Here is a 23,646-nt window from a genome sequence, read left to right as displayed (position 1 = left end):
GCGGCCCACCAGGGTGCTTACCCCGGCGAGCCGCGTGCCAAAGGTTGCCGATCCCTGCTCTACTCCTTGCCCTAATGAAATTGGCTGGGTAAATTATGGGTGGACCTGGCAGGATTAACCCTGAGGTGAGAAATGCAGAACATAATCCTTAGTGTTCAGATGAGACAAGGGTCCTACAAACAAGACTCCTTCACTACACAAACCCTGATTCCTCCCCAGAGCCGCTTGATTTTAATAGCTAGGTTTCAAATAGACCCTACTTTCTCTTCACCACATTCAAATAGCCCTTAAATACTCAGGGACCCCACAGTCTCCTGGAAAGTCATCCCTCCAAAACATATTTTACTATATGACATCATGGAAATGGACAAGTCAGATCTAGTGTCAGAAATTAAAGTGCCCACTCATTCTATAGGGCTTATTGCACTATCTATAAGTATATGAAAGGTTCCTGTCCCCATGGTACCTATAAATCAGGCCCACATGCCAGAGCATTTTCTTCAATCCATATAACAGTGAACCTGGGAGTGATATGGAACAGTTTCTAAACAAACCAGAATACAATAAATATAATTACAACTCCCATAGCATGGCATGAATAAGAGGCATTTGAGTACCTGAGTGAATTTCACCTGCTCTCCTGATTACAGCAGTACCACTTATAGAAATACTGGGAATGCTCACCTGCTTCTGCACTTTGAACTCTGCACTGTTTTGGGGAATGCACTCAGCCCTTCTGTATCAGGCAGTAGATTACGTACATGGATAGTCTCTAGAACTTCATAAAAATTAGACTGAAGATCAAATGATGTGAGCTGAAGTTGTATATATGAGAGTTTGCTGTAACAGCACTTGACTATCTGCATCATTGAGCATATTTAATATAACCCACACCAGGGAAGAGTTAAGCTAAAGTGTTATTGAATTTATTTTGATTAATTTTGCATCTTACCTTGTCCCTTAGCACAGAAAGCCCAGAGAAGCTGAATGATGATACAGCTCAGCAAAGTCATCCTGGTGGTTGACAAAGTAAACCCAGTACTCGTAATGTCTGAGGTTGAGTTCTGCTCCTCTGGATTCTGTCCTCAGCAACTGCTTTTAAAGATTGATCTTGTTTTCTAACCCGTCCCTGTAGTTCTATCACCTCTCTTTCAACATAAAGGTACCAGAGATAACATATGTAAACTCCACCGGGAATACAGTTCAAGGGTTTGGTTTTTTTCCAATATCCTCTTTCAGTACATGAAATTTCTCTCCACACAGTACAAGTATTTTCCAGATCACACTAAGTACTAAGCTATCTACTACTGGGAGTTCAGAAAAATTTCTCATGTGTAAATATCAGATAAATTAGTGTTGCTTAAGCTACATTTTTGGTCTTCAGAAATTTTCACTATGCATTCCCCATGTTGGTTTTCATTTCTATTACTACATTCTTTATTCTGTTTTCCAAAATGGGCAATTAATTGTTCAACACAAATTTTCATACTACAATCTGCTAACCTAAGAGTTCATGTAGAGTTTCTGTGGACCTGAAAGGACCTGTAGTTTTGAAATGCTGGAAAGGGAGTTCATGATTTATTCATAGGTTTAAAGGCCTACAGGAAATTTGAGAACAACATGTACAAGAAGCATTTGTTGGAATCTTTAGAAATTCCTATTGGAAAAAAAAATCAGTTTTATAAATCACCTTTTTTCTTTCTTCAGAAAGAAGACGCACACCATGCACTATGGACAACCATTAAACTGATTTTCCACCATATCTGAATATTTCATTTGGCGCATACATTTCAAAAAAATCTGTCCAATTGAAAGACTTCATTTGCTGAAGTTGATCCAAACTAAACATTTTGTTTGAAATTACAGCTTTGTCAACTTTTCTGATTTGCCAAAGTTTTTCAAAATTTTTAGATTCACTTTGACTTGAATGTTTTTTCTTTCTTTATTCCAGAATTTTGGAACTGCCAGAGAACCAAACAAATCAGTTGTTCACCCAGCTCCAATTCTACCATATCGGACGATTTCATCTGGCACATGCATTTCCAAACAAAAAAACCAATGTGACTCAATGAAAGAACTGGGTCTTCAATATTAGAAATCTTGGATCTCATCCCACTACTGCCAAATTTGACCTTGTACAAACTCCCACTTAACCTGCAAACAAAAAGAAGAGCAGTGAAGCACACAGTATCATGAACAGGTGTAGTACAAGAGAAGACAAACACATTGGCTAACTAGACCAATGCCTCTTCCACAAGGCTACAAGGGGATTTTTTGGGGAGGGCATTTACTCAGGACTAGCCGTCATGCACTCTCTGGCAAAAAGACAACCATCTACCAGTCTGAGCCTGTGCATTGTACTGTCAGGTAAAAAACACCACTTGCTCCACAGAAATTAAATAAATAGCTAATATTTTTATTAATGCATTTCCTGAACCAAGTGCAGAATATAAACTGAGTACAGTTAGAGTTTTGTGTGGATCCCCTCTTTCATTTGTTTTGAACCAGTGCACACAGAAGTGTTATAAGCACCTATTATTTTAGAAAGCAGAGTCTTTTTCTGGGAGTCTTGGAAATCCTTTTATGAAATTACCCAAAATTTGCACCACTTGCTCTAGTCCTACACTTGAAATATCACAGCAGTTTTTCAAGGCAAACTCCCTGCCATATGATTTTACAGAACTTTAAAATATTGTCTATAAACCAAAACTCTGCTGCAAGCTTAGGTAGGCGCTGCCCTACAAACAATGTTCGGAAAGCTGCAGATGTTCTGTTTTACTAAACAGCCAAAAATCAGCAGTTGGTCAGAACTTGATGGTTAACTGTTCTGTTCATTCCCTCTCGGGCACCTGGCATTGGCAACTGTCAGAAAACAGGATACTGGGCTAGATGGACCTTTGGTCTGACCCAGTATGGTCATTCTTCTGTTCTATGTTTTTGATAGTTACCCTGAATGTCACAAACACCCTCACTTCTTCTCTATGAAATTTCGCAGGATCTCCTGACCCCAGAATAAAGTTCCTGTCTCTCTTGCTGTATGACCGACCCCTTCTCTTGCACAGACATCAGTTTTTTGATTAACAAGTTGCTGTGACCCTCTCTTTCTGAAGGTGGCAGGATATTCTGAATGTATTTGTATGGCCCCCTTTTCCCTCCTCAAAGTTAGCAGGATAAGGGTGCAGCTGGGCTGGCAGATGCAGTAGACAGAACCATGAGGGGATATCTACACTAGAGTTTTTACCTCAAATTAATCGATTACCAATTAATTCAAGCTAGTTATCATTTTGTAAACACTAGTTTGGACTCTCCTCAAACATTTGTCCCAGAATACTAACATGGTTTGCTCTAGACTGATCCCTCTGGTTAATGACAAACATTTGGGAACTTCTCAAATCACCCTTTACACTTGCATTAAATCCCTTGAGTTAACCATCAGTCAATTGAATGGAAGTAAAAAAACTCTAATGAAGCCAAGCCCCGAGACACAGCATTTCACCTGTGGAGGATAGCATTGTGCAAGCACGAGTATTTATCAAACATTGAGCAGAAGTTCATTGGTCAAACAGACACTTTGAATTCTGGCGTGAAGCAGCACTGGATGTGGTAAATCATATTTTGAAGGAATTCCACCTTGTATGCCAAAAGCTAAGGAAAGAAAAATTGTCATCATGGAGTAACTTATCCTGGTGTTTTGAGTGGAGTCAGGATAGGGCCAACCAACTACCACCTACGAATGTTACTGCTTTCCACGGTGTTTCCAATGGACATCTCTGCACAATGTCTAAGGATCAAGCCTGGTCCATCAGAGACATGAATCTGCTCTGAATTCTCATACCACCTCCCCTGTCCCGCAAAGTTCAGGAGCATTTGAATTCATGGGTTTGATTTGGGTCCATCTCTACTAAAGAACCAACCTGTGGGGAAGAGCAAAGAAGCAGTTCCCCTTACCCAAACACAGTGGTGCAGGTGTCCAGGTTTTCCCACTGCACGTGATCCATTCAGGTCCTGTCAGGGTGTATCCAGGATTGCACTTGTACTGCACTTTGTCACTCTCCCAATACACTGATTGCTTGTCTCTAACAATGCCCCCAAAATCAATGGCAGGTGGCTCTTCACATGCTGGAGATGCAATAGATGCACAGATGTTATTTGCTGTTGTTTGATGTAGGGAAATGTTCTAAGATCATTTGGCTTACTAATGAACACCCATGGCTGGCTTTACTATGAGGCGAACTGAGGTGGCCGGCTCAGGTGCGAGACTGTGGGGGGGCACCACTAGGACCCAGAGTGTAGAAAATTGTGTTTGCTGCTGTGCATATGTATTCTCTCTGCTCTAGATGCACAGAGATGGTGGAGTGCTGTGCTGGAGGAAGGAGGGAACAAGAGATAACAGGCAGGCAGGAGAAAAGGTGAGAGGGAATAACAGAAAACAGCAGGAGCTGCAGGGAGACAGCGGAGGAGGAGCTTCTTATGTACCTCTCTAGCACCCCCAGGAGCCTGGACTGATTAATACCAGCTTCTCAGGGAGCTTCCTGTTTCCTGCTGCTTCCCTGAACCCACTTGAGGAGAACAGGCAGTCAACCGAAGTAGTAGGAGCCAGTTAGGCCCTTAAGATGCTGATATCTTTCCTCACTCAGGCCCTGCTACCAGCCTGCTTATTTGTCCCCTTCAATTGAGTGTTGAGAGCCACTATAGCTGGCACAGAACGGCAGTCATGAGTGACCAAGTAGGTAGCTGAGGGTCTGGTGGGGTTGTACTCATGGAAGCTAGGCTGAGCTGGTGCCTACGCGGTACTAGCTTGAGCACAGCTAGGGCAGGTATGTCTATGCAGTCATGAGTGAAAGAAGAAAATGCAGCATTCAGAAAAAGAAAGCAAAGGAAGCTTTTCTATCTAAGCAGGAAGGAGCTCTCCTGAGATACATAGACACAAATGTTCACGGTGAGCCTTCTGGCCCCAGTGAGGATGTGAATGGTGAGGAGATGCCTGATCTTCCAGTTAGTCAGTCAGAGTGCAGGTGACCTGGCAGCTACTGCAGCATCCATATCTCCATCTCAAATGGATGTAACCATGCACATTCCTGAAGAAAAGTGTAGATCAGAGAAGAGTGTGGTGGAGGCACAAGAAACAGCCACTGCTGAGTTTAGTTCCTTAAGTCTAGATGATCCAGGACTGTGAGCCCACTTGAGCAGTAGCCTGAGGGACTTCCTTGTACTGCATGGGCCACAGCAAGTGAAAAACTTCATGTTCCCCAAAGACAAATGAAAATAGAAGTTTCCATCCAACACATTGCTGGCGTAAAATCCCCAATGGTGACAAAGTGGAGAGTCCATGGCTTATGTACTCAAAAACCCAGAATGCTACATACTGTTTTTGTTGCAAACTCTTCCAGTCTAATGTTCCAGCCACATTGAGTTCTACAGGAACAAAGGACTGGAAAAATCTGGCATGCCATGAGAAGGCAGCAAATCACCAGAGAGCATTCCATAGGTGGAAAGAGCTTGAGATGAGACGAAGGTTAAAGGCCACCATAGATGATCAGCATCAAGAGAAGATTGCATCAGAGTCTCTTTACTGGCAAAATGTTCTGAAAAAGCTCATTGCCGTTGTGAGAATGCTTGCTACCCAAAAACTAACACTGCGTGGCACTTTAGATCAGCTGTGTGTGCCAAACAATGGAAACTTCCTTAAAATTGTGAAGCTGATGGCTGGGTTTGATGCTGTACTCCAGGAGCATCTAAGAAGAGTCACCACCCAAGAAATGTACACACACCACTACCTTGGAAAAACAATTCAAAATGAGATCATACAGTTACTGGCAACAAAAGTCAAACACAAGATTGTGGCAGATCTGAAGTCAGCAAGATATTACTCTGCTATTCTGGACTGCACACCTGACATCAGCCATACGGAACAAATTACTTTAATGGTGCGTTTTGTAACAACAACAGAACCTAGTGAAAATGTCCCTGCAATGGTGACTGTCAGAGAGCATTTTCTAGAATTTATTGACATTGATGATACTACAGGAGCTGGTATGACAAATGTGCTTCTTAAAAAGCTGGAAGATACGGGAATTGCGATAGCTGACATGAGAGGTCAGGGCTATGATAATGGTGCCAACAGGAGAGGAAAGAACAGAGGAGTGCAGACACGGATCCAAGAGTTAAACCCTCGAGCTTTTTTTGTCCCATGCAGTTCTCATTCATTGAACTTGGTGATGCAGCATCAGCTTCTAGTGAGGCTGCTGAATTTTTTAATGTAATTCAAAGCATCTATGTATTTTTCTCTGCATCAACTCATTGATGGCAAATTTTGAAGCAACGTCTGGGAACATCCTCTCTGACACTGAAACCACTGAGTGCCACACGATGGGAAAGTCGAGTGAAGGCGATAAAGCCTATCAAACACCAACTTGGGAAGATAGATGATGCCATAGTTGCCATTATGGAGGATAATGCTATGACAGGAACTGTTCATGGGAGAACAGTGGCAGGGGGAAATGGAATCACCAGAAACATACATAACTTCAAATTTCTGTGTGGCTTAGTGTTGTGGCATGACATACTGTTTGAAATAAATGTTGTAAGCAAGAGACTCCCCCCTTCTAGTGACAGAAAAATCAGCAGCAGGAAGTCAGGTGTAGGATTTCTTTCCAGTCCTCTACCCAGCTGATAATCTGGGTTGGCTCCTCCCCTGATCAATCAGACTTTGTGGAGATAGGGTTTTCCCTAGTCTGGGGAGTGACTGCTCCACACTGCACTATTGGCCTAACTCCCATGAGAGGCCATAGCAGCAGTTTGGGTGGAAGGTTGTCCATCATTCGAAGGCTCAGCTACAACTTGGAGTTCTAATCTGTTCTAATTCAAAAACCCTGCTTAACGTCCCAGAAAGAGAATGGGACACATTCTGTCTCCTAATAGTTGTGTTTGTAAGTATCCCAGATGGCTGATACCTGCAACTAGATCGGCCTCTTCTGCTAATTGAGCTAACAAATTAACTATAAAAAGTGAGTAAAAAAATCATAAAATATCACAATAACCTAGATCAGGGGTTCTCAACCTTTTTCTCTCTGAGGCCCACTCCAATAGGCTATAAAAACTCCATGACCCTCTGTGATGCTAAAGCCCATGGTCTTCATGGAAATATGCTTATGGTATGAATATGGCATAACTAAGTTATATTTGATGCAAGATGGGTCTTGTGAGATATCCTTGGAAAGATTCTGATTTAACCAAATATGATTATCCTATTTGTATGCATGTATCATTGCTGTATCTGAAGTTAGGAATATAAACTCTGTATCAATTGCAAAATTGTTTGCATCTGGGAAATGCCCACCAGACAGTAGGCAATCAGCCTGAATGGGCCATTAGGAAGAACAATAAGACTTTGAAGATACTAATCTCCTGCCTTCCTGGGACAGGCCCCCATCTTGGGCTGTCAGTGTTTTTCCATTAAGAGGGGGTGGAGGGGTCAGACTGGGAAACAAAAGATTCCTGCCATATGTAAATTCTATTTAAGGCTGGTGAGTGAGTTAATCAGGGTCACTGGTTCTTCACTGAATCCCCGCCCAGGATGACTGCTGGAAACACTTAAGACTGATCTGGGGAGAAGGATGGGGACCCAGGCTGAGAAAGGTCAGCCTGTGATGGGTGTACCTGGAGATTTAAGCTGCAAGTGATGCCGTTTATCTTCAAGAAACTCTGCAACCTGCATAAAACATGTAGGGTGAGAAATTGCTATTTGTAGCCAATTTCTTTAATGTATCAAGCCTAGTTTATGTGTTTTATTTGCTCAGTAATCTGCTTTGATCTGATTGCTCTCCCTTATAATCTCATAATTTAGCTTTTGTAGTAAATAAACTTCTTTTTTGTTTGTTTCAAAACCCAGCGTGTGCAATTCATGGGGGAGGGGCAAAAAGCGGTGCATTGAGCAAGGGGTGTGGGATGTGGTTTTTATCTCTCTATACAGCGCAAGACAATATTATTTTGGGCTTACACCCCAAAGGAGGTGTGCACATGAGTGCTGGGTAAATCCCGGAGCTGAATCCTCCCACACCGAGCTGATTTCAGTCTGTGCCTGCAGCTGGGCATGGCCTTGCCTGTGTGCTAGAGAAGGCTTGAGGGCCTGGCACAGCAAGGATAGGGTGAGGAAGCCCAGGTTGGTGGAACAGGTGGGCTCAGTGGGACCCAAGTATATCAGGTGGCACCCTGGAAAAGGGGGTCTAACCCATCACACCCACCTGTGCCAAAACTACTGGTTTTCTGCATATAAAAGCCAGGGCTGGCATTAGGGCCATTGCCTGAGGCCCCATGCCACAGCCCCCACCATGAAGCTAAGCTGCTCAGGCTTTGGCTTCAGCCCTGGATGGCAGGGCTCAGGGCCCCAGGCTTCAGCCCCATGCACTGGGGCTTTGGCTTTGTGCCCCAGGCCCCAGCAAGTCTAACACTAGCCCTGCTTGTAGGACCACCTGAAACCTGCTCGCAGCCCCCCCAGGAGGCCACAGACCTCTGGTTGAGAGCCACTGACCAAGATAACAAACGTTGATAGGGAAAAAAATATAAAAGGGAACCAGAAAGACTAAAATAGTCCAAACAATATGTCTTACTGATATAACTCAGGGACTGTGTTAAAATCATATTTGATAAACCAGAAAACGTGGGTTCAGACATTAATGAATCAAAATTGGTGTGTCAGCAATAATTAGGGCCCTACCAAGCCCTGCCCCGTGATATCTGATCTCCTGAAATCAGCTGGGCTGGAGAGGGACAGGACTTGTCCTTCTCCTGCATGGCTGATAAGGGGAGAGATCAGACCCACCTCCACAGGCAGCGCAGCAGTGAGGGTGGAGCTGAGCTCCAGACTGCTGCCACCCATGGTTCCTGCTGGAGCTGAGGGCATCCGGGCTGCTGTCCCTGATAACTCCTGCCTGGGCGCCAGGCCACTCAGGCTGGAGGCTTCTGCCTCCCCACCGGCTCCATGCATTAATCCACCCCTGGCCCTGACTAGCAGCTAGGAGCCCCTGGTTGGGGCACTCCCAGCAGCACTGGGGAGATCAGACCTATCTCCACCTCTGGGATAAGTGATCATGGCAATCCTGCAACCCCCCTACAACAGCTTTAGGACTCTCCCCCTCCCACACACACACACACGATCCCCTTTTGGATCAGGACCCCCACGGTTACAACACTGAAATTTCAGATGTAAACATCTGAAATCATGAAATTCACCAATTTTAAGACCCTGTGGCCATGGAATTGACCAAAGTGAACCATGAATTTGGTAGGGCCCTAGTTATAAGGCCTAAATGGTGGACAAAATTAACGAGAGAATGGGCTATTCCCCCGACTCTCTTTTTGGGTCCTTAAAGGAAGGACTTTGGGGTGAGGGGAATATGATAGAGGTCTATAAAATCATGAGTGATGTGGAGAAAGTGGATAAGGAAGTTATTTACTTATTCCCATAATACAAGAACTAGGGGTCACCAAATGAAATGAATAGGCAGCAGGTTTAAAACAAATACAAGGAAGTTCTTCTTCACGCAGCGCACAGTCAACTTGTGGAACTCCTTACCTGAGGAGGTTGTGAAGGCTAGGACTATAACAGCGTTTAAAAGAGAACTGGATAAATTCATGGTGGTGAAGTCCATTAATGGCTATTAGCCAGGATGGGTAAGGAATGGTGTCCCTAGCCTCTGTTTGTCAGAGGATGGAGATGGATGGCAGGAGAGAGATCACTTGATCATTGCCTGTTGGTCCACTCCCTCTGGGGCACCTGGCATTGGCCACTGTCGGTAGACAGGATACTGAGCTAGATGGACCTTTGGTCTGACCCGGTACGGCCGTTCTTATGTTAATATGGCAGACCAGATGGAAGCTACTGGAGCAACATTTATCTTTGTGGCTGTTACCCTGCTTACTCCTAGGACCCCAGAGCTGCTTCTTAATCTAATCCCGAGAGATGTCCTGACCAGACTTGGCCAAAACCATGGACCTGGGTGACATTCCAGAGGAACCCTCTACTAGTGCCAGCTGAATCTCAACCACAATCTGAGACAAAATGGGAGTGAACTGTAACAGCAACACAACAGCTCCAGTCCATCTCACCTAATACCAGAAAGCCTGATTTAATACTTTACATTTCCAATGCTTGAACCACTTTCCTTTTCTGTGTCTTTAATGAAAGTTTAAAAGGATTTTAATAATACATTTGCCATAGTACTAAGTAAGCTGAGACTACCCTCCCACACACACACTTATACCAAACTGCAAACATTGTTTTACACTATTTAATGTAAAAACAGTGACTGGGTTATGTTAACACATTTAGTCTATATATTCCACCTAAATCAATACAACGGGTCCGGGAAAGATAAGACAAGCCCTATGTTTTGCTTCACCAGTACTAGGTGAAAACCTGTAGTCACAGGATCGTGGTGGGGGGGGGGGGGAGAGGGGGCAAAAGTGTCTGCAAAGAGCTCTCATGTTTTATGGAGATTTATCTTTCTGTTTTGTTAAAGACAATTAATGCAAAAACTTCTATGTACCCATTTGTAGCCATCCATGTGTTCTGCCACCTGAAGGTCATGGACAGTACCTCGAACTGTAATGACTGTGCACATGCCCTGACAGGACTGACCACTACATTAATATCTGTGACTTCAGGGACAGGGAAAGCTCACCAATTGTATGGGAAGTTATTAGCAGCTTCTTCAGTACTGTTTATTTGATAACCAACCTTCCCCTTATGCTTTCCCCTTTCCCTGCTTTGCACGGTGCATTTTGCATAATCCCTAACTGGTTGATTCTTTTTCCATGAGAACCTTGTATAGGCCTTATATTGCAGACTGTCATTGAACTCACAGAGTGTCCCACCATTTTGTACCTGCCCACTTGAAGCTCTTCTTCTCAAAGCAAATCCACTGCTTAATCATATCTGACACTATTGCCAGGGAATAGACAAACTGAAGCCAGTAAGTCTGTCACTGACAGGTCCAGAATCTGTTCAGCCTTGTACTTAGCTGTGACACTGAGTACCTTCCCCAGACCTGAGGAAGAGCTCATTGTGGCTCAAAAGCTTCCCCCATCCCCCACCCCCCGCTCTCTCTCCCTCCAACAGAAGTTGGTCTAATAAAAGATATTACCTCACCCACCTTATCTTGCTAAGTTCCAGACCCCTCCTTTAAAAACTGCTGTCACTACCTGTGGAATAAAGTGAATTGCAATGTACATGTGCTTGGTGAGCCAGTGGATATCAACTGTACAGGGACATGGGCGAGTACACTGGGATATGGGTAAAAAGCTGGAACATTTGATCACCCAACTTGGCTAGCAAATTAATGTAATGTAGATGTTAAATGTCCAAATATACCTCAGTATTGTTCTTCTAATTATGCAGTTTAGCATTTTGAATTTTTTTTTGCCTTAGATTATTATTCTAGACTATCTTCTGCTTCTCTGGATAAATTGAATGCTTGGTAATACTTTCTGAATTAGTCTAAGACAGAAATTAATATATAATACTGTACTTTATATCCAATTTTAGTCCTTTCCTGTTAGAAAAGGAAGGGTCCCTTCTTCTCCAGGGAATGGAGATAGCCCTCCATTCCTCTGATGAAACTGAAGCTTACCTTGGCAAATAGAATACAATTGCCAAACTTCCCAGAAAATACTAAAGCATTTAAGTGTGTGCTTCATTTTAAGTACGAGTAGTGCCACTGACATCAAACTAGCCATATAGATTTCAAGTAATAATAATCTTTCGGGGTGTGAGCCATTCAGTAGCAACAGCAATATTGGTGTGACACTGCCCCAGACTGAAACTCTTCCCATTAGTTCTGCCCCAGCTGAATGCTGAAAATATCCTGAGATGTAAAAAAAGACGGTTTCCCTGAGGATAGGACTTTTATCAAACAACTAAATGATAGTTACTAAAACTGTGGTTCTAAAGACAAAGATGTACTTTTGCTGCTATCTGTACAGTTTTAGAATAAAAACATTGCAGAGATGTATGAACTGATGTCCTCAGTATTTGTTGTGGTTGCCTTTGTAGATGCTCTCCTGGCTCTTATTTCCCTTGTATTGTGTGTATATCAGCTTTCACAAACTTCTGCTCTCGTGATAGTGTCTCTCTGCTTTCCCTGGAACTATGGGCTTATGTATTTCCTCAGAGCACAAAACACTGTAGTAAAAGCAACCCTCCCCCCCCCCCCAGGTGTGTGGTGAAACTAGATCCCTTTGGTTTATTGTAGGGCACAAGATGACCTTGTTCTTTTAGCTGCCTGAGGATGCCAGTCTGATTGCAGCACATCAGATTTAGAGCAATAATTGGGATTTAGAATTTCAACACCAAGCATAACCCACAGGCCTGAGTTAGATATTCAGGCTTCCAATACAAGGCATGGGGAGAACTAGGTGCCTAAGAATAGGCTTTGCAAAAGGCAGCACAATGAACAAGGAGTCACTGAAGCTAACCAATAGTAATGCAAAGGAGTGGGGTGTGGCCTAAGTCCATCCCTCAAAGGCAATTAGGCATCTCTCGCTACTTGTGAATTCAGAGCTGTGAATCTTTTCCTGGAATTAGGTGCTCAAACTGTTTCTCACACAAAACTGAGGAGGAGAGGCTGCTGCCCTACTTTGTAACTTTTTGTCCTGTTGGCCGAGTACTCACCAGGGCCGGCTCTAGGCACCAGCGCTCCAAGCATCTGCTTGGGGCGGCACTTTCCAAGGGGCAGCACTCTGGTTCCTTTTTTTTTTTTTTTTTTGGTGCTTGGGGCACAAAAAGCCGGGATCCGGCCCTGAGCGGAGGTGAGCTGCGGGGGGGGGGGGGGGGAGGGGGGAAGGGGAGGGCCGCAGGAAGTAACCCTGAGGGGGTGGAGGGGAACCGCTCCCCCCACCAGTTCATCTCTGCTCCACTGCCGCCTGCTCCCCCGAGCGCACCGCTGCTCCGCTTCTCCTCCCTCCCTCCCAGGCTTGCCGCGCAAATCAGCTGTTTTGTGGCAAGCCTGGGAGGTAGGAGAAGCGAAGCAGCGGTGGTGCACTCAGGGGAGCAGGTGGAGCGGAGGTGAGCTGTCGCTGTGGGGGGCACAGGGAGGGCCGCAGGAAGTAACCCTGGGGGGGGAGCAGAGGAACTGCTCCCCTCCAGCTCACCTCCGCTCCACTGCAGCCTGCTCCCCAGAGCGCGCCACCACTCCGCTCCTCCCCCCTCCCTCCTAGGCTTGCCGTGCGAATCAGCTGTTTTGTGGCAAGCATGGGAGGGAGGGAGGGGTAGGAGGGGAAATGTGGTGCGCCCGGGGGTGGAGGCGGGGCCAGGGATTTGGGGAAGGGGTTGGAATGGGGCGGAGAAGGGGCAGAGTTGGGGCAGGGCCGGGGGGGGGTAGGGGGTGGCGCAAGAAAATTTTTTTGCCTGGGGCGGCAAAAAACTTGGAGCCAGCCCTGGTACTCACCCTGATGTAGACTTGGATTCAGGTTTCACATATACCCCTGTAAGCATGTGGACTCACCCCTGCAGCACCTCCTGCTGGTGGTCTCAGGGAATTAGCTCTCCAGCCATTGGAGCAACCTCTGCAGGCCAGTGTCCCGCTACCGCTTGGCCCCTGTGTCCCTCCCCAGCCCAGTGCCCTGTTATCTGGGGCGCTGCCCCCTGGCAGTAACCCCTCAGTCTTAGGGTCTCCCCTCCCTAGGGAATCCCCACCCACTATCCCCACCTCGCCTCAGTATACAGCTACTGCTAGTCATTGTCTAGCCCCCGCTCCCTGGGGCAGACTGCAGTATCAGTCTACTCATCACTGGCAAGGTTGGGTTTGGACCTGCTGCCTTTGCCTACCCCGGGCTGCCCTCTGCAACCCCCAGTACCTATTAGCCCAATACTAAACCGCAGCCTGGGGCTTTCCAGGCTGGAGCTCCCCAGCTGCTCTGCCTTTCCCCAGTCCTGCTCCACTCAGGTACCCTGTCTCTAGCTCCCTGCAGCCAGGCCCGTCTACATCTACAGCCAGAGAGAGAGACTGTTTGCTTAAGCTCCTGGGTCAAGCCTTTATAGGGCCAGCTGTGCCCTATTTAGGGCGTGGCCCCAGCTGAGCCTGCTTCCCACTCAGCCTGGGCTGTTCTCCCAGCCCTCCAGCCCTCTCCTAGGGCTGGTTTTAACCCTGTCAGGGCTGGAGCGGGTAACCACCCCGCTACAACCCCCATCTGATATGGCACAGGGAGTTGAACCCAAATCTTTTACCTCTCATAAGCATGCCCCTAACCCCTAAGATCGTTTCTCTCTCGCTCTCTCTCAACCTTGCCTGTTGATCCCATTCCACTTTTATATTAAATAATTAAATAGTCATTGCACTGAGACATTGAAAACGACTCTATGGCGCAGTGGTTATGGGAACATAAGAACAGCCATACTGGGTCAGACCAATGGTCCATCTAGTCCAGTATCCTATCTTCCAACAGTGGCCAATACCAGGTTCTTCAGAGAGAATGAACAGAACAGGTAATCGTTTAGTAACCCATCCCTTATAGCCTATTCCCAGCTTCTGGCAAACAGAGACTAGGGACACTTCAGAGCATGGTTTTGCATCTGTGCCCATCCTGGCTAATAGCATTGATGGCCTTATCCTCCATGAATTCATCTAGTTCCATTTTGAACCCTGTTATAATCTTAGTCTTCACACCATCCTCTGGCAAAGAGTTCCACCGGTTGACTGTGTTTTGTGTGAAGAAATACTTCCTTTTGTTTGTTTTAAACCTGCTGCCTATTAAATTCATTTGATGACCCCTAGTTCTGGTGTTAGGAGGGGGAGTAAAGAACATTTCATTATTTACTTACTCCACACCAGTCTGACCCTGCCAGCAGGTAGGGGATCTTGGGGGACAACTACTGCACTGGCGGGGTGCAAAATAAACTTTATTAAGAAAATGCAAAAACAGGGAAAATTCAATAGTGAGGGGTATGGGGTTTGTTAAGGTAGACAATTGGGGAGGGGTTTCTTTTAGTAAATAGGATAGGGGGTTTCAATAGTGGGGTACAATACAGTGGGGTACAATACAGTTGGTAACCAATTAACACTGAAGTATAAATGTAACAGGTAGCTAACAATTTCTATGTAAAGGGTGTGTCACAGCAGCATATAACCAACTAACAGTTATGGGTAAAATGTGTTAAATAACCAACAACTCTAGGTAAAAATGTGTCACAGTGGTGTAAATGTAAAATGTGAGGGGTGTTAGAGAGAAAAAGGGTAACCAATGGGGTTTTATGCTAGACTTCAGTAATACAATTGAGGTTTGGCAGCAGTAGGAGCGGGGTGAGCACGTGGGGGAAGGGATTAAGAGAGAGAGAGACACACACACAGAGAGCAGACAGGCTGCAAGTTTAAACAGTAGAGAAACTGCAACGAGTGACTGGGGAGTTCGGGGGAAGACAAGGGCAAGCTCGGGGGGGGGGGTTAGGGGAGCGGGAAGACAGACTTAACCACAATTATACAGAACACAGCAAAATCTTATCTATGATCTAACTTAACCAAGACTACACAAATTAGCAAGTAACAGAACACAATGCAACAATTTTTTAAACCTAACTTACAGAGCACAATACAAACAATTCTTTAAACCTAACTTAACCACAGTTATGCAAAATGAAATTACAACTTATCTAGACTAAGAACCTGATTCTAATAGGTGCACCTTACACTATGCCGCTTCTTTGATCGGGAGGGGGAGCAGTTCCGGAGGGCAGAGTGGTGTGTGCCCAGGGTACAGCCCCGGGGGCGGGGGGGTTAACTAGTGGTGGCTGCAGCAGTGGGGTGGCTGCAAGCCGGCAGCCCAGGATACAGTCCAGGAAGGCACAGCCTAGCAGTGGCACAGGCTTATTTCTAGCAGCAAAGGCACTGCGGAGCAAGAAACAGATTACAGATACAGACCAAGGAGTTAGCTTGGGTCTGTCTGCTGGGGAAACAAGGCCAGCAGCTAGGACAGGGGGAGTTTGCAAGAGGGAGTTCTTACCAATCCCCAGGACAGCAGCAAGCACAGAGACAGGAATGGCAGTAGCATCGGAGGATGGAGAGAGGACTCGATTCGCTTACAATAATCAGAAAATCTCCAGGCACAAATTCGTTGTTCGTGAGAGGGGAGTTTAAAAACGGGGGTACGCTCAAAAACAAACGAGAGCGGGGAGAGGGCCCCCCAAAGACCCCTAGCTGATCAGACCAGGTGGCAAAGCAAGGACCTTCTCCGAGGTCTGATCAGAAAATGTCCGGCTTTACAGGCAAACTCAGGCAGTTTCCCACCAGTACTTTTGATTGGCTCCTCTTGATACAGGGGAGGAGAGAAGGCAGGGAAAGGCTTCAGGTAAGCATAGGCCTGCCTGGGCATGTTCTGAGCCACAGGTCTGACTCGTATGCTTAATTAGTTGGCCACTTCAGGTCTTGCATTTCTGGGCAGCGCCCCCCACACCGAGCCCGGGTCTGAACAAAGGAACCAAACAAAGAAGCAAGAAGCCCCCTCCCTAGGCAGAGCAATGGCTCCAGTTAGTCCGTACAAGCCATTCCTATGAATAGGGCTGTGACTTTAGTTAGCACAATGGCCGGGAGGGGCGGCCACACAGGACAAACAGAAAGGAGAGGGGAAAAAAGGAATGCAGCAGGGGGACAGCTGTAACAGACACAGTCATGATTGTATAGACCTCTATCATATCCCCCCTTAGTCATTTCTTTTCCAAGCTGAAAAGTCCCAGTTTTATTAATCTCTCCTCATATAGAAACTGTTCCATATCCCTAATCATTTTTGTTGCCCCTTTCGGTACCTTTTCTTTTCTTTTCTTTTCTTTTTTTGAGATGGGATGACCAGATCTGCATCAGTACTCAAGATTTGGTGTACCATAGATTTATACAGAGGCAATATGATATTTTCTGTCTTATCTATCTCTTTCCTAATGATTCCCCATGTTCCATTAGCTTTATTGACTGCCACTGCACATTGAGTGGATGTTGAGAACTATCCACAATGACTCCAAGATCTTTCTTGAGTGGTAACAGCTAATTTAGACCCCATCATTTTATGTGTAGGTGGGATTATGTTTTCCAGTGTGCATTACTTTGCATTTATCAACATTGAATTCCATCTGCCATTTTGTTGCCCAGTTACCCAGTTTTCTGAGACTCTCTCAGATGTGGGAGTCCCAAGTTCAAGTCCCCGTTGTAATTATTTTTTAAATTAGTTAGGCAGACAAAGTGGAACAGTTACAATTGGAGACGTGAGAAAGACATATGCCAGAATAACCTATTGCCTAGTAGTTAGTGAATCACCTGGGTGACCTGACTTCATGTCCCTGCTCTGCATAGGTTTCTACTTATGCGTGTGTGCGCGCGCGCGCATGCTGTAGGGTATAATGGCACCACTACCACCTAGTGGTGTGTATTTTATGAGAAAGGGTGACCTGACTTAGGTGCTTAACTCCAGGAAAGAGTTCACAACTGTGTATCCCGAGTGGAGAAAAGTGCTCAACTGCCACTGAGGGGTAAGGCTTAGGCCACAACCTTCTCCTTGGCATTCCCTACAGTCTGGCTGAGGTGCCTTCTTGCTCAACCTACTGGCTTTTGTGAATCCCAGTCTAAGGATACATGTGGTGCCCAGCTCCCATGTATGTACCCACACTAACTCAGCCCAACCTAGCACCTAAAAGTAGCCAGTGGTGCTGCAGCACCAGCAATAGCTTGGGCTCGCCACCCAAGTAGGTAGCTGAGGGTCTGGTGGGGTTGTACTCATGGAAGCTAGGCTGAGCTGGTGCCTATGCGGTACTAGCTTGAGCACAGCTAGGGCAGGTATGTCTATGCAAGCAGGGAATCACACCTCCAAGCTCAAATACAGATGTACCCTAGGGTCACTGACTCTCCCCGTGCATTGAATAGGGAGCCTGGGTGACTAAATTCAGACTGTGGATTCCACTAGGAGAATCAGTAACATAAGTGCTACAGGCAGTTTTGCAATAATGTGAAAAACTTCAACATTCACATAATTTTGAGGAAGATACATGCACAGTTTTTTCAGCTTTTATAGTGTAAGTGTGCTTATTTGTGTATGCCACAGGTCCAGAATTTGATCCATTCCCTACATATAGCATCCCATCAACATTCACTTTATCTTCATTTATTTGTCTGTGTGGATTCTGATAATGATTTATCTCTGTTACAGCACTAGTCTAATTTCCAGTTTATTGCATACAGTGGAAAATAGGAATAGACAATTTATTCACACACTGCCAAATGCGTGTATCATGTTGATATTCAAATTAGTTGCAGGCTTTCATCTTTGTCTCCATTTTTCTACAAATCCTAAGATTCCTTCCCTCTTTACTTCAGATGATGGTGTTAATAAAAAAAATGAAAAAGTCCAAATAACAGACTTTTTAAGAAGAGTGGTAAATTAATCATACAAATCTTTAATTTTAAAAGGGAAAAATAATTAAGACGCTATGAGTTTAAACTTTAACCAGAGAGGTCCATGTTTTCAGTACAACTGTGCTAAATGATAGGATCATTTTTTGGTTGCATGGCCTAAAACATTTCGAAGAATGATCGCTAATAGTGATGGGCAGAACTCAAAAAAGCCTCCATGCATATCCCAAACTTTCTGGTGTGGTGATTGGGCTAACAATCTGTCAAGATTAATGTTTCTAATGAGACTTCCTGGAGTTCCTGATTTGGGCCAGAGGGAAATACTGCTGCTTTCTGTTTCAGGAAGCAAGAAGTGTGTAATTCAGGATGTGCAGATGTGTACAATTTCCCTTAAAGTTTCCTTTTCCAAATATCATAAAAAGCTGTAGTTTGATCTGAGTTTGAACTTATTTGCCCATCTGTTGTTACTATTTTATGAACGTATATTTTAAACCATTGTGACCAACGATAAAAAAGGTATTGAACTGATACATATAATCAATTTAAGCTAAAATACTGACAAAGGACATAATATGTGAACATTACAAATAACTGGTCAATGGATTTTGATCCTCAGATCTGAGTTAAAATTATCTGCTTGATGCTTCTTTTTATTCATCCTGAAGTACCTGTCAGGAAGAGAACAAACACTAGAAAAATCAGTTTAGTACATGTCAATTTTTTTAAACAAATATTACATACAAATCCCCTATGGACTGCACAGGAACAGAATATTGATTTCAACAGAATGGCATGAAACTCATACTGCGTGGTTTTAACCTTTTTTGGAAAGTAAATGGGAACAAACTCCATCAAACATAATTGCAGTTACCCCTGAACTGCAATGGTTCAACTACTTTTCATATTGAAAACGATTACTTATTTTGAAGTGGAACTCAAAAGTAGAACAGAAAACCATACATTGATTTACTACATATTACTGTATTTTATCAGTATCCATGGTGTAGTTATTAGCATTTGAAAGTGATGGAATTTTTGGAGCAGGGATCTTGAACCTGTTCGTTCCATGACTTCTTCCCAGCTGCTTCCAGCCAGCCTTCTTCATATGTATGCATGAATTATTTGCTTCTGTTCCCATAATGCTATAAAGGAGGTGGCATTTCTCACACTAGTTTACAAAAGGTGATGTGGGAATTGCCACAATCATATAGTCATCCTAATATGGGAAGAAGATCAGCAATTATGATTCTTCTTTATCAGAAGACAGGAGAACTAGAACCATGTAAAACAAAATAGATTTTTCCATCAATAAATTTGATAGTATTGTTGTACTGGAGATAGAGTAGCTTGCAGTAAGCATGTCTGATCTATGGGCAGTCACAGACCTCAGTGAAACTGATGGGCATGATACTCATCTTTCATTCAGGTTAAATGAGGAAACAGTTACATGTCCCTTTGTCTAGTGATAGCTGACACAATGGAAACCACTGCCCATGGACTATACCAGGGGTCGGCAACGTTCGGCACGCAGCTCGCCAGGGTAAGCACCCTGGCGGGCCGGGCCAGTTTACTTACCTGCTGACGCGGCAGGTTCGGCCGATCGCGGCCCCCACTGGCCGCGGTTCGCCGTCCTGGGCCAATGGGGGTGGCGAGAAGCGGCGCGGGGCGAGCGATGTGCTGGCTGCGGCTTCTTGCCGCCCCCATTGGCCCGGGACGGCGAACCGCGGCCAGTGGGGGCCGCGATCGGCCAAACCTGCCGCGTCAGCAGGTAAATAAACTGGCCCAGCCCGCCAGGGTGCTTACCTTGGCGAGCTGCGTGCCGAACGTTGACGACCCCTGGACTATACCATATGCAAGGTCTGGGAAAAGGCTAGAGCAATTCTGGTTGAGCGGTTTCTCTAGGGATTGACAATAGGAGGGCTGGGGATTAAATGAGGGAGGGATGGAGAGTGTGTGCATGCGCATGTGTATGTGTGAGCATGCCAGAAAGCTATGGAGAGACAGCAATAGATGTATTGGTAGGATGGCCCTGACAGAAAAGATCTTTTTGGTCTGATTCGTGAATGTAAAGGTAGGCTTGGAACTGTGAGGAAGGAAACTGCCTCCTGTTGTCTGAGCCAGCTTTTTCAGAGAAACGGGATTTTGTATCCATTCTTTGTAAATAACAAGGGCTGAGTCATGGAAATACTTGACACTACACCAATTTTTTCCTCCCAACACAAAAAAAGGTGGAAGACCCTGAATATTGGCTAAAGGCTTAGGCTAAAAACACAAAGTCAAAGATGGTGAAAAGGAATTAAAACAGCACCTAAAATAGGAGCTGGAGACTTTGCAAAAGGTATTGAAGCAACAGTGGGAGGTTTACCAGAAAGGACTGAGAGAAGACATGCAGTCTAAGGCTATGTCTACACTAGTAGTTATGTTGGTAAAATTTTGCCGCTCAGGGGTGTGAAAAAATACCCCCTGAGCACCCTAACTTTTGCCGTCATAAGCGCACACATGCACAGCGCGATGTCAACGAGAGATCTCATTGAGCTGGTTTGACTATGTCGACAGGAGAGCTCTCTCCCATCGGCATAAGGAGGCTAGGCGAGCACTCTGACAGCGGCACAGCTGTGCTGCTGTCAGCTTGTAGACATGGCCTAAATCTTTCTTCAAAGTATCTGGGCAGACTGAGAAGCCCAGCTGCAACACTCCCACTCTGAACCGGCAAGGCAGATAAATGAGGTGACAAGCAAACTGACTCCCATGGATCAGAAGGTTTCCCAGGAAGTAGAGGAGTCTAGGGGAGCTTTGCCTAACATGTAACCTGTTAACAGTGCTTGCTGAAGCAAGGATTTAGGAGCTAAAAATCAGCGTCAGAGGGATATCAAAGGACTGCAGACCACAATGGAAGTCAGCTGCCTGCATGAGGAACTCAGCCAGCCAGAGAAGTTGGGTAAGACAAGACACTTGCAAAAAATTTTCTAACCTGTCAGTAACCCACAGAAGCCCAGATGTCAGAGGGTGATTGTCCCAATTCAAGTAATAGTGTGGTCACTTTGCTTGTGAGCTGCATCTCTTTACCCCCATTTGCAAGAAGTCTGGGTTAGGATCCATGCTTTCCCATGAATTTATATGGTACCCATCACAATAGTGCCACTCTGCCATGCATTTTTGTATTTTTAAACCCTAGAATTCCTCAGTAAAAATTAAGAAATCTTTTAGTCAGATGATTCACCAGTACAATAGTTTAATTGGAGATTACTTACCTCTTTTCTTACATTTAGGATATGTTAATTTCCCCTCCACACACTGTACTCTCAATTCAGAAGACGGTGGATCCCTCTCATATCCCCATTTACAGTCAAAATCAATAAAATCTCCACTTTCTGAATACAATTTAGTGGTCTCCCTCCATTTCAGGTCAATATTGTTTTTTTCCATCTCTTCTGGGGATGCTGTACATGGCTCTGGAAAAAGAAAAATATAATGTCATTATGTACATGTGGATCTATTTTTGGAAATTTGATTCACTAACTATATTGACACTGAACCTGTCCCCAAATGCTTTACATAGTTAAATAAAACAGGGAAATATTTTCCGACAAGATTTGAAAAGTAAAGGAGAGATGGTACGGTTGAGAGAACAAAAAGGAACTCTAGAGAAGAAGGCTTTCACACCAAATGGTGTGATATTGTGGGAAGGGACAGAGAGGAAACTAGGGTAGATGAACAGAGGATTTGATTCCATTTTACAATGTGGCCCCTTTGTGCCACTCAGCTGATGCAAATGGGCCAGAACCTAACCATACCTGGCCAACAGAATACTCTCCATGTGGAAGGATGCTCTTTGCTGGTATAAAGCTAGCAAATCGGGCTCCCCATTGTCACCCCCCACCCCTTTTGTATAGGTGGCATGGCAGGAGATAAAGGGGACATGTCAGGTTATTCCTGAGATGTGAAGTCAGGGCCAGGACAAACCAGCCCACAAGATAAGTTCACCATAATTTAAGAACCACACAGAGGTAGCTGCACAGCTTTGGAACACTGCACCACAATGTACTCCAGCCATTCCCTCTTCTCTCTCTGAGCATATGGAGGTTAGAAAGACACGGGTGTAGAGCAGACTACATTAGTTTTTGCCATTAGAGCTCCCCCTAGGCAAAAGTGGAATCCACTGCTGCTCATGCCAGCATCATGTCTACTCCTAGCACTAAAGAGCAATGACCAATATTCCTCATGCCATTCCATAAGTTACTGAATTGTAGTTCATAGCATCTACTCTAATTGAAAGCTTTTTAAAAATAAAAATATATTTGAATACATCTTTTCACTTACAGTAAACATTGGTTTCATTGTAGTGGGTTTTTACAGGTTTTAACTGAGATATTATTTTGGGGGTACATTCTAAATACTTCTAATGGCATGGCTGTTTGCCATTTCCTGATCTTTTAAAAAAAATCTGCTGTGATATCCCTAAAAAGAAGGAGAGTCTTCTCCTAACATATTCCTGTCTAAATCAGACTGATGGAATTAATGTGGTGTTACACCACAACAAGTGACATCAGAACTGGGCTCATAATATGAAAAATATATATTCATTACAGTTCTTTTTCATATAATAGCTTTTTGTACCTACCTAAGCAAACTGGTGGGTTTGTCCATTGGCCAGATTCGCAGTGAACAAATGGAGATCCCCTCATTATGTGTAAACTTTTGCATCTATATTCCACTCTTGAACCTGATTCATATACTGGCTGTGCAAAGGCAATGGTGTCTCCATTATCAATAGCAGGTGGGGGCCCACACTTTCCAGCAGCCTCTAAAAGTAAGTATAGAAATAGAGAATATTTGCATCAGCGATTACTTACAATAAATGCTATAAGATCACAAATATTACACAACAGCGCCATCAATATACTCTGACAGAGCCGGAAACATCCCAAGGGAAAAGCGAAAAAGAATCAGCCTGATATTGGAACTGAACACAAAAAACTAAAAGTTTTATCTTTAAAGTTGAAGCAGCATGATATTTGTTTATTAACAACTAACACTATGGAACTGATGGCAAAATAGGTAACTAGCTACTCTAGCTTTGTGAAGACCTGATTCCAGGTTGCTTTTCAAGCAGAGAATTAGGTTAGTTTGAGATCTTCTGGGTCAATCATCTCTGCCCTACTAATCCCACCATTCTGCCTTAAACACTGACTAGTGGGGAAATGGAAAGTGAGAGGCTTTGGCCCAACTCCTTCCCTCCTCAGGCTCACGTGGACCAATCATC

At 44.6% G+C, this 23,646-nt stretch overlaps 2 protein-coding genes across 2 annotated transcripts in view; both read right to left on the bottom strand.

Annotated features, from left to right (window-relative positions):
* The window catches only part of LOC135882881 (complement factor H-like), a 116,847-nt gene extending 115,834 nt beyond the window's left edge, over positions 1-1,013 (bottom strand). Inside the window, 1 exon segment of the mRNA XM_065409916.1 lies at positions 953-1,013. Coding sequence (XP_065265988.1) covers positions 953-1,013 — 61 coding nt within the window.
* Positions 1,014-3,532: 2,519 nt separating this feature from the next.
* LOC135882880 (complement factor H-like) overlaps positions 3,533-23,646 on the bottom strand; it is a 110,431-nt gene continuing 90,317 nt past the window's right edge. Inside the window, exons 18-21 of the mRNA XM_065409914.1 lie at positions 23,005-23,187; positions 21,635-21,835; positions 3,949-4,119; positions 3,533-3,645 (exon numbers count right to left, since the gene is read on the bottom strand). Coding sequence (XP_065265986.1) covers positions 3,533-3,645; positions 3,949-4,119; positions 21,635-21,835; positions 23,005-23,187 — 668 coding nt within the window. The remainder of the gene's footprint in view (positions 3,646-3,948; positions 4,120-21,634; positions 21,836-23,004; positions 23,188-23,646) is intronic.

This window comes from Emys orbicularis, chromosome 8 (genome assembly GCF_028017835.1).
Source record: "Emys orbicularis isolate rEmyOrb1 chromosome 8, rEmyOrb1.hap1, whole genome shotgun sequence".
In the NCBI taxonomy this organism is placed as follows: domain Eukaryota; kingdom Metazoa; phylum Chordata; order Testudines; family Emydidae; genus Emys; species Emys orbicularis.
The sequence above is the reverse complement of the archived record's forward strand: the minus strand, read 5'-3'. Positions and strand labels throughout refer to the sequence as shown.